Raw genomic sequence first — 11,336 nt, 5'->3', positions numbered from 1 at the left:
GAGCTGCATTAGGGGCAAGCAGATCATTTTCTCGCTCTCCGCTAATGGAAACTGGTTTCTCGAACGAAAGCAAGAGTCTTACTTCAAATCGCGGCTATGCAATAATAATGCAATTTAAGTACACACAAGAAAAGAGCAGTGCGCGCGAGTTCCTTTACGCCCAGAAAGTCGAATTATTTACTCTCCTTTTTCACAGCCAATAAAACACGGTCGATCTCCTTAAGTGTGGTATAAATTAGTTCAATGAAAAACCATTAAACAATTATATAATGTGCTCTCAACTCGGACATCCAAGGCTGCATAGGATGATTTTTTGAACTAACAGACGCACTTATAATTGGAAAAATTGCATCAGAGAATTTTAAATTATGACGCGCTATTAAACAATTCTGCTTAAAAGCTCACTGACCATCAGTAGTTTTTGTGCTTCCAATTAAAACTGGCATTGACATTTTGGCCAATTTTTCCTATAATTTTTTTGTTTGGAAAACATGAATAATGGCTTATCTATGAGGAAATGAGGAACTAATTTAAACTGGAGCCGGAGATGAATGAAACAAAAAAAGCGCTGGGCTCTGACCGCAACCTTCAAACGAATCCTGCTCCTGGTATCACCCACGTCACCTGACTCCGTCACAAAATGCATTCTTTCCGTTTCGGCATATATTTTAATATGGGGGAAAACAAGACATCCTTGATCTGAAATTCACATATCACAGGGTATCGAATTGTCTGTAATCGGCTCGATTTACGTCAGCAACACCCTTTGTGTGATGATTATGAGAAGGTTTATATAAAATAAAATTAATTGATCATCTAATTCGTCTCAGCAGCGTCTAGATGGAAAAGGGGAGTTGGTCTGCAGGTCTCTTGTCGCAAGAGGCCGGACACCGCAGCCGCCTCCAGGAAACCTGCGGGCCCGGAGGCTTACAGATCTGCGCCCCTCTACTTTCACTTACTATAAAAGCGGTGGTAACTTTGCAGAAATCATTCTGTTCCCTCAGACACTCAAACACATCAACATGTTCAAGCTCGTAAGTATTCAAACGCATTTCCCAGTCTTATAAAATCAATTAGAAATTTATATTTGTTTCGTCGAAATCACAAAATTTTGGATTTTTCTCAATTTTAATTGAATTGTTTTCTCAGGTCGCTTTCGCCACCCTCCTGGCTGTTGCCAACGCTGGATTCCTGTCTGCCCCCGCCGTGGCCTCTCCCCTGGCCTACGCCGCCCCTGCCTACACCCACGCCGCCTATGCTGCCCCCGCCTACACCTCGTACGCCGCCCCCGCCTACGCTCCGGCCTACGCCGCCCACACCTATGCCGCCCCCGCTGTCGTCAAGTCTCTTGCCCCCGTCGCCACCTCTTACGCTAACACCTACAAGGTCGCCGTGAAGGCCGCCCCCGTCGCCTACGCCGCTGCCCCCGCCTACGCCTCGTACGCCGCCCCCGCCTACGCTTCCTACGCCGCTCCCGCCGTCGCTTCCTACGCTGCCCCCGCTGTCGTTAAGACCGCTTATGCTGCCCCCGCCTACGCTTCGTACGCCGCCCCCGCCTACGCTTCCTACGCCGCCCCCGCTGTCGTCAAGACCGCTTATGCCGCCCCCGCCTACGCTTCGTACGCTGCCCCCGCCTACGGCGCCGCTTACCTGCACTAAGAAGTTTGCCAGCGAGCGATCTCCTTGAGCATAAAAAACAGACTGAGTGATGTTACACCTAATTTATTTTAGAATGTCGCATTTTTCCATCAATAGCACTGTTTGTACACACCATTAATAAATTCAACACATGACAACCATGTCTTCATTCGAAAAAAAAAGAATTCTTTGCATTGTCAATCAAACCCCAGTACTTTTAATATAATTACATTATTCACTAATTTAGAAATTTTCAGAATTTATAAAAATTTTAATAGCATTTTTCTGAAAACTATCCTAGGTACCATCGCAATATTATAGAATAATTCAGAATAATTACTTTACTACATTGAAAGTACGAAATTAAATATTATAAAAAATATTAATTTGCACTACTTTATTCATTATATTATAATCAACTATTATTGAAAGTATAACTTGTTAAATTCTCTTTAATTAAGACACATTAATAATAACGAATTTAAAAACAGCACGGCACTAAGGTACTTTAATAATACTCTAAATAATTAATGAAACATTTAAATATTTGTTTCAAAAATATTAAAATATACTTTATAATTATTTATTAAATTCAATCTTATTTTATATATATTTAATATTAAATTATTTTCAATTACAAAATATTTTTTTATATTGATGATTTTATACTTTTTATCATAAATTGCAACTTTGTAGTTTTTTTTTATAAAATCAATCACATCAAATAACTTATTTTTAAAATTAAATTTTTAGGAGCAACAAAAAGATGATATTCATTTGAAGTATATATAGCAATATATAATTATGAGTTGTCTCTTAAGGCGCTTGTTTTAATGTTTACAAGTCAACCCCTAATATGATGGAGTATGCAACACGCGTAGCAGAGAAGCTGCACAGTTTGCATAACGAATAATAAGTAAACCTGGAATTCATCATTGCGCATCATTATTTTTTGCAAGTGAGATTTTGAAGGAATGCGACCGATAATTTTCCCTGCGTGCAAAATCATCTAATCTCGCTTTTCCAATGGAGTAAAGAAATCGCTTCCGCAAGCTAGACAACCTGTGAGACAGCAAAGCACTACCGGTAGTATAAGGTAAAACCAGTTCAAACAATCTTATATAAGTGAGAGCCCAAGAAAGAGCCACGAGCCGCTGGAGCTTTGTACCAGTTAATTACGTAATTCGTAGCAAAATATGTTTATCATATCTATTTCCCCTTTGATTGAACTAATTTTATTTTAATGGCCACAATTACCAAAGTAACTAAACATGGCAGGTATGAAAACTCGCAAAAAGTAAATTAAGCCATTTGTTCTCGTCCATTGAACCTCGGAAGCCGTGTCAATTGGCCGCAGTTTATTGGCAGCGATCGTATTATGGTCGCTCCCACTGATACTATTCCTCCGAGTGCGACAATAGGCGCAATCGTTATTGAGAGTGCCTCGCTGGTATACACGCTTATGTAACACATTACTCGATGCCACTGCGAGCACAAACGCGTGAAATTCTATTTCTTCATACGGTTGGCGCTTCGTATTGCCGACACACAATGGAATAAATTACCCGTGAATGCTCTTTAATAATTAACTTTGACCACAGCATAAAAGGCGAGTTGGATCAAAATTAAATTGAAATAATCATCGCATTTGTACTCAAATTATCGTTTTCGTTAATGGTGATATCAGCTGTATAGATTATTATTATTCATATCTAATTTTGAGGATGATTCTTTTGAAATTGAAGATGAAATCTGAATCATATAGGGATTGGCAAATAGTCTGTTTATTTTATTTAAAGGAAAAATTCTTCAAATTCTTTGTCAAATAGAAGTGATAAAGTGGTAATTAAAGTCGCTTTAAAAAATACCTGTTTTAGCCACGTTTTATAAATGTAAGAGAACATTAAGAATGATAGTTTTCAAACTTCGTTCATACTTATTGCGTGTTCAAGTAAAAAGAGGTGTGATGAGTGCCTCTTTTTACCTTTTTCTTGATTATTTGATATTCCCAAAATCCAACATCATATCTCGCCCCCGAAAATATATAACCAAAAATGGTTTTTTTTTACACATATGTAAGTAAAGAATATTGAATTTTTACAAGGGAGATTAAAAAACTTTTTATTGATTATTTTATTTTTATAGCGATTTTTATTGCCTCCGCGCACATTCTTGAAATTTAATATGTAATAAATAATTTATTACACCAGTATTAGTGTACAATTAAATCAGAATAAAGATTATATTTAAATATATTAAAATAATTAATTGACTACCTTTACTTGTGAAAATGTGAATAAAAACCAGCATAAAGAAAAACTTTTTTAATTTTAATACACTGTGGACATCGTTCACATTTTTTATGCTCTATTTTGAAACTTTTTACTCAAAATGTAAGAGTATGGTGATAAAAATATGCTAATGATGGAGTAATTCACGTACAAATGAGGTAGCAATTAAATAGCTACAAAGGTCTACAAAAGGTTCTCACATTAAAATGAAAATAGGTTTTTTTAATGTACATAGCTGAGTAGTTTTCAGCGACTACTGTGTGGCATATGACGTAATTATGGTTGAATTGCATGACGCACAGTGTGGCCTCAATCTGGCTTCAAAGTTCTCCAAAAATTTATTGGAATCTGGTACGCCCCCTATTAAGATTGTGACTGATTAATGTGAGCGTCCGAACCAGCTTTGGCGCAAATAATTGAGAGTGTGCTACTGACAATGAAAATAATAACAACCTGGCCGGTGGGTCCTTGCTCCACAATTGTCAAGAGAAACAGCCTAGCTGGTTAATCGATCGCCACCTGTGCGACACGGCACGATCAGCAAGCAAGAAAATTGTGCTTTTTCCTTTTTTCTTAATAATATATATATTAAAACATAATTTATTCCGTTTTGTTCTTAGGGCGCACGGACAACAGCACTGCAATTATTAATTGCACGAATGCAGCACGAGTGTTTACTTTTGATTCAACTCTGCTGCACTAAAGCATTCTATACAATAAATCCGATGAGAAGAAAAAGGAGTGGAGTTATAAAGCTCTTCATTTATCTTTAAATTTTTCTTGCATCTCTCTGCCCTTCAGCTGTTTTATTGATTGATGATCCTCATCTTTACAAATCCGCATCGACTCCCAGAGAGACAATATAAACCGTAGACTGAAAACGGCGGGCATAAGCGAGACGAAGGCTAAATTTTATTGTGACCACGGCACGGTGGCCGGTATAAACTCGAAGGTCGCACTGGCTCTGCCTGCCACAATGGGAGATTTTAACAAAACACTGTGTAGATTTTTCTGAACTTCCTTAAACTGCAATTATACTTTCTTTTCTGAGAAGTAGTAAAAAATAAATTATTGAAAGAATATATATTTTCAAATTAAAATTTTTTGAAACCCTGATATTCAGATTATGAAAAGTAATGAAGTTTTCATTATTTGCAATTTGCAATTGTTTGAATCTTGATAAGGAAGAGTTTGATACCCATAATGATAGTATTAATTTTTGTTTCTCTCCGTTGGTGACTTAACCTCGCTATCAGGTTGAACGCGTGCGCCTCTCACCACCTTCGCCTGTACGCGATATTGCTGAGGCCGTCGTGTATGTACTTCGGTACTTGCTATTAGTTTGGTCCTCCACCCACCTGACATTAAGGCCCCCACCCTTCGAGTGCTTGGCACATAAAAGGCGGCCTGCCCAAGTGCTCTTCACTTGTTCATCCGCAACAACCAACAAACCTTCACCATGTTCAAGCTGGTAAGTTTTCAAGTTTATCAATTTTTTATTCTAGGCTTAATTTTTTTTTCGAATCAATTTTTACTCAACTTTTGCTCTTTTATTTCATCAACAGTTCGCTTTCGCCGCCCTCCTGGCCGTCGCCAACGCCGGATTCCTGGGTGCCCCCGCCGTGGCCCCCTTGGCTTATGCCGCCCCCGCTGCCTATGCCGCCCCCATCGCCACCTCTTACGCTAACACCTACAAGGTCGCCGTGAAGTCCCCCGTTGTTGCCGCCGCCCCCGTTGCCTACGCCGCTGCCCCCGTCGCCTATGCCGCCCCCGCCTACGCTGGCTACGCCGCCCCCCTCGCCTACAAGGCCCCCGTCGCCTACTCCGGATACGGAACCACCCTCATCCACTAAGTCAGCAACAAACGGAGACACCCGACAAATCCTATACCTTTCGGAAGCCTCAAAACTGTGATTCCTCCTCGGAACAAATAAATCTAATATATTATGTGTGAAAAGCAAATTTTCAAAATTTGATTTTACAAACCCAATAATTGAGCACAAACCTCTCATTACCTCTGCCGACGTGAGAATAATTTAACAGCTAGGTCAAGTTTAGACAGCCAGTATGGTTGAATTGGTTAAGTAATATTTTAGTTGACTTTTTCCTTCTGAACTTGTTGCATTATAGATTGTACTGAGATATAAACACTGCGAGCAGTGTAATATAAATAAATAAACAGAAATCACATAAATATCTCAAATAAAAAATCAGACTGCTCCTTGCAATGATATAATCTGTCACTTAAGTGTGGTACAAACTAATATTAATGGAGTAAAAACTTGCGACTCAAATGCATTATTTTTCTCATTACATTGGTATAGGTAATTTTTAACGTAAAAAATAAACACAAAGTTTAATCTCTTTTGATCGATCCCATATATCATGTCTGCAATTTTTATATCCAATTAATATTTGAATAATTCATTGGCATAGTTGACCTCAACCGAGATTCTACCGAGTTTATTGAGACCAACTAAAAGAACTTTTTTTTAATGAAGGCATTGACTTGCATTATTATTTAATATCGTACTATGCACTTTGCTACTATACTACTATGCTAGGATACTCTTAAAACATAGTGCTTTTATGACTTCATCTGTTCATCTATTTATATCTTCGTTTTAAAACACATTTTTTGTTTCACGAAAATTTAATATTTTAGTGTCACGTGAAGTAACTGCGCTCATTTTACTCCAAATAATTTAACCCACAATTTCATAAACATCTGGATAATTGGCTTTACCAAACAAAATAATTGCCTATTTATTACTGCACTACAGCAAAAATGCTTGCGCGCTCATGACCGCAAGCGCGCATAGCAAATGAGAGTTATAATTACGTTTTCTGCAATATAGGGCAGCATTTTACGTGTGATTGATTAATTAAAAAAATCCACTCTCATTCCCGTAAAAACTTAATAAGATTAAATGATTCTATTTTGAAATATTTGCAAACTGCGATAGTCATTTATTTATTTTCACTGTAAAATTAAGACAAAATAAGATTTTTCCCTGCTCGCGCTCATTTTGGAAGAACAAAATTTCATGTGAAATGCTTATCAGCTGACAATGAGATGCACATTGAGACACAATTTAGTAATTTATCCTTTGCGTGGTCAAGAATAATGCAAGACGTTGGGGCCTTTGTATTTGTTATTATTTATTCTCCTCGCGCTCCTCCTGTAAATCGCAACCTCTGCCGCTCGATAGCCAAGAAGAGTAACCGACTATGTAATAATGTTCGAAAGTACATTTTGACTAATTGCGTATTATATTGTCGTTTTTATTGCTCAACGAAGGAAAAGTGTCATAAATAATGGTCAAATTAATTTAATTTTTCATCAATGCCAAAACATAAGGGCAGCTCAAGATATGCATGTTACTTGAGGCTAATGGAAAAAAAGAATAAAATACTTTTGATATTTTACTACTATTATATAACTCCATAAATAAAGTTGGGTCACTATTGTTCGTTCACTAACAATAAATTTATAGAGTTCTTCCTTAATGTGCGGAAAACATATCGAGAGGACACACAAATTTTGAACCCGGAAATGGCCTAAGTGTCTTTTTAATTTTAAATTATACATTTTATAAGTGAGAATATAATCAATCGTTGCTGGTTATTTTGGACAGCAAATGTTCCATCCTGGAAAATTTAAAGTAAAAACTGGTATTAAGGAAAAAACTTCTAGCAAAAAATTTTAAATTTTTTTACATTATAGCATTAACCTTCATTTTATCATGTTCGCCAGCACTTAACCACCTTCGCCTGATCGGGGGATATAGCTACGGCCGTCATACTCAGGTGCACTTTGGTCCTCCACCCATTCAGACCTCGTACCCCCACTTTAGAGTGTCCACTCTAGTATAAAAGGCGGCTGCCCCCCGATGCTCTTCACTTGTTCACCCGCAACAACCAACCACATCCATCACCATGTTCAAGCTCGTGAGTTTTCATTTTATTTTTTTTCCCAAAAAATAGGAAAATACATTAAAAATTTTTTTTTTCAATTCTTATATATTAAATTTTTTCTCTGTATCAGATCGCTTTCGCCGCCCTCCTGGCCGTCGCCAACGCCGGATTCCTGTCTTCCCCTGTGGCTTATGCCGCCCCCGCTGCCTATGCCGCCCCCATCGCCACCTCTTACGCCAACACCTACAAGGTCGCCGTGAAGTCTCCCCTTGTTGCCGCCGCCCCCGTCGCCTATGCCGGATACGCCGCCCCCGCTGTCCACGCTCCCCTGGCCTATGCCGCCCCCGCCTACGCTGGCTACGCCGCTCCCCTCGCCTACAAGACCCCCGTCGCCTACTCCGGATACGGAACCACCCTCATCCACTAAGGACTAGTCAAGCATGTACGCCGACAAATCTTGAAATCTGTGATTCCTCGACACCTGGAATAAAGCTAAATTATATGTGAATAGAATATTTCCGATCATGATTTTTAAATAACTGCACCCAATTTAGGATTAGGATTAAAATTTCACATCTGTTTTTAATTGTCAGTCTTATAGTCATTTAAATAATTATGTTTCATTTTTTATATAATTCTTAATTTTTATTACAAATTTACTGACACAATAGCATTGCAAATAAAAAAAATAAGTAAGTGTTGACAAACTTGAAACAACTGTAAACAGAATATATTTCACATTAAAAAATTTAAAAAAATCAATTACAATACTAAAAGTTTTTGCTGTTGCAAACTCTATGAAGGATAGACAAGTTAAATAAAATAAATAATATTTTGCTCACCTCGATACAATTATCTCCTTTCTGCAAGTGCTGTGCACTTATATGTATATCGCGTATTGATAATTATTTGTACTTAATCCACTTTCGCAAAATTAACATCAAAATGATCAAGATGTGTTATTTAATAGGAAAGTTTAAAAAGCAGTAAAACTAATTGAAATGCAACGCCAAGGCCTAGCGATGCAAAAGCCTAACAAATAACCCACTTTTGGATCACCCTAATTAAATTGAGCAAAAAATTGGCCATGCAGCTATATCCAAGTCATAATGATAGGTTCAAGTATTTTTTGTAATTCATAAATAATGATTAACATTAATTCTCAAGAGTACCACATATACACATTCAGTGTGTTGTAATGGTTCTTATTTTTTATGTTACTCAAACGCCTGCTGACTAACATAACAGCACGCGAAAAAGTCACAAAAGCATTAATATCATATCAATTTAGAGTTCATCAAAATTACGACTTCAAATTTGTATATTTTGGTATTTTAAGGCCGATGAATAAAGCTGGTTCATTAACCAAATAGTAATGCTCATGCAAATCTGATCCTTCAAAAATAATACTTCCTTTTTCCTCAACGGCATGTCAAAAGAATCAACCAGGAAGAATTAATTCATCCAACGCCCACAATTAAACAAACAAACAAATAAGACACCCAAAGGAGCGCTCGTTTCTCTTGGACCTCCTAACAACCTCTGGCAGTGCCACAATATTTTCACCACCATGTTCTCATTATGAGGCTTAAATGCTTAAATTTAAAACAATTCCATAATTATAATATTGAATCTGAATTAATAGATATTCTCTATAAACGTGTGCATAAGTATGTACCTCAATGTAAGCTAAAACTACATAACTTCAATGGAAACATAAATGCATTGCAGCACCCCAGCAGTGCAAATATCTTTTCTTTAATCACCTTTTTAGCAAGAAATTTACATGCATATGCATGAATGAAATTGTCCGGCTCTCAGCTAATTAATAAATAAGAATGACAAAGCTTAAGTTTAGACGTACTGATATATTGTGAGATAAATTAGTTACTTCATCTTCAGCGCCGAATAAATCAACCTGCGAGACCTTTTGTTATCGCAATCTATGCCATTCTCGATCGCTGGCCCGAGACGAGCACATCCATCCAGGCCACCCATGTATGTAGTGCAGCAATATATTTCATTTCATAAATAGAGATTTTTATCGTTGTAATTGTAAAAAAAAAAAAAATCAAGAAAGAATTTAAAAAAGCAAAAGAAAAATGCTATATTAGTTAGGCTCTAATTAATATTCAGCTCAATTATAATTTTTATGTTATTTCTTGTGTTAAAGTTAAAGATAAACAAATATACCGCTAAGTTTGTTATATTTTCAAAGCTCAAAACATGACTCTAAATTTTTATATGAATAATATTTTGGAGCCCTATGAATAAAATCAAAAAATCAATAAAGAAACACGAATAATTCATAAATCAACAAAGAAAATATTCATTCATTCAAAGACCGCATGTTTATATAATCACACAAAGAAAATGTTAAAAGTAACAATGTTATTCAACAAGAAATAAACTCTTTGAAAAGCCTGATTGAGATGTAATTGTATCATATCGGTAAACGCCTATAAATTGATAAAAAAAAAATCATTTTCAACTTATAATACCCTTAACCTTCAAGCTATCAGGTTGAATGCATACGCCTCTCTCCACACCTCCTTCCCTGTACGGCCGTCATGTGCTCACCAGGTACCGCAGTTGGGTCCTCCACCCACCTGACTATAGTGCCCCCACCCTTTGAGTGTCCACTCTAGTATAAAAGGCGGCTGCCCCCGATGCTCTTCACTTGTTCACCCGCAACAACCAACCACATCCATCACCATGTTCAAGCTCGTGAGTTTTCAATTTTCAATTTAATTTTTTTTTTTCAATTCTTATATATATTAAATTTTTTTCTCTGTATCAGATCGCTTTCGCCGCCCTCCTGGCCGTCGCCAACGCCGGATTCCTGTCTTCCCCTGTGGCTTATGCCGCCCCCGCTGCCTATGCCGCCCCCATCGCCACCTCTTACGCCAACACCTACAAGGTCGCCGTGAAGTCTCCCCTTGTTGCCGCCGCCCCCGTCGCCTATGCCGGATACGCCGCCCCCGCTGTCCACGCTCCCCTGGCCTATGCCGCCCCCGCCTACGCCCACGCTGCCTACGCCGCTCCCCTCGCCTACAAGACCCCCGTCGCCTACTCCGGATACGGAACCACCCTCATCCACTAAGGACTAGTCAAACACATACATGCTGGCTGAACAGCAAATCTGTGATTCCGATCTGCAAATAAATCTAAATTATGAAATGTGAATATCAAATTGCATTGTTTCTAATTGATAAGATAAGCATTTAGAAAATTACCCTAAAGCTGAGCATTTATTAATTTAAATTTAGTTTCGAGCCGATTGGGAAATTATCATAATTTTATTGCAATACTCAGCTCGTGCCTCTTTCAATAGTAAAGCACTAATTCATTTATTTATATTCTCCACATTTAAAATTTTTTTAAGTCACTGAATACCAGCCAAAAACCATAAAAAAAGGCGTACTTGCTTAAAGTACTGGAAAATACATTGTCAGCCATAAAACAAAGTCAAATTTGAGTGCCCTCCGA

At 37.7% G+C, this 11,336-nt stretch overlaps 3 protein-coding genes across 3 annotated transcripts; all 3 read left to right on the top strand.

Annotated features, from left to right (window-relative positions):
• The first annotated feature begins 878 nt into the window (after positions 1 to 878).
• LOC132198406 (cuticle protein 16.5-like) lies at positions 879 to 5,891 on the top strand. The gene is made up of 3 exons (XM_059622428.1): positions 879 to 1,034; positions 1,150 to 1,644; positions 5,495 to 5,891. Exons 1-3 carry the CDS (start codon positions 1,023 to 1,025, stop codon positions 5,780 to 5,782), a joined length of 795 nt encoding a protein of 264 aa, XP_059478411.1. The 5' UTR covers positions 879 to 1,022; the 3' UTR covers positions 5,783 to 5,891.
• A 1,931-nt stretch (positions 5,892 to 7,822) lies between these two features.
• LOC132197777 (cuticle protein 12.5-like) lies at positions 7,823 to 8,360 on the top strand. The gene is made up of 2 exons (XM_059621312.1): positions 7,823 to 7,880; positions 7,978 to 8,360. Exons 1-2 carry the CDS (start codon positions 7,869 to 7,871, stop codon positions 8,272 to 8,274), a joined length of 309 nt encoding a protein of 102 aa, XP_059477295.1. The 5' UTR covers positions 7,823 to 7,868; the 3' UTR covers positions 8,275 to 8,360.
• A 2,135-nt stretch (positions 8,361 to 10,495) lies between these two features.
• Positions 10,496 to 11,054, top strand: LOC132197776 (cuticle protein 12.5-like). The gene is made up of 2 exons (XM_059621311.1): positions 10,496 to 10,574; positions 10,648 to 11,054. The coding sequence occupies exons 1-2, from the start codon at positions 10,563 to 10,565 to the stop codon at positions 10,948 to 10,950; spliced, it is 315 nt and encodes a 104-aa protein (XP_059477294.1). The 5' UTR covers positions 10,496 to 10,562; the 3' UTR covers positions 10,951 to 11,054.
• The last annotated feature ends 282 nt before the right edge of the window (positions 11,055 to 11,336 follow it).

This window comes from Neocloeon triangulifer, unplaced genomic scaffold, assembly GCF_031216515.1.
Source record: "Neocloeon triangulifer isolate White Clay Creek 2 clone unplaced genomic scaffold, ASM3121651v1 ptg000012l, whole genome shotgun sequence".
NCBI lineage: Eukaryota > Metazoa > Arthropoda > Insecta > Ephemeroptera > Baetidae > Neocloeon > Neocloeon triangulifer.
Note: the sequence above shows the minus strand (reverse complement) of the source record. Positions and strands in the feature narration are given on the sequence as shown.

Excerpts from the sequence above, each read along its gene's own strand:
- LOC132198406 (XM_059622428.1), top strand. Across the intron at positions 1,645-5,494 it reads CTGCCCCCGCCTACGGCGCC|TTCGCTTTCGCCGCCCTCCT; the intron begins GCTTACCTGCAC and ends TTTCATCAACAG.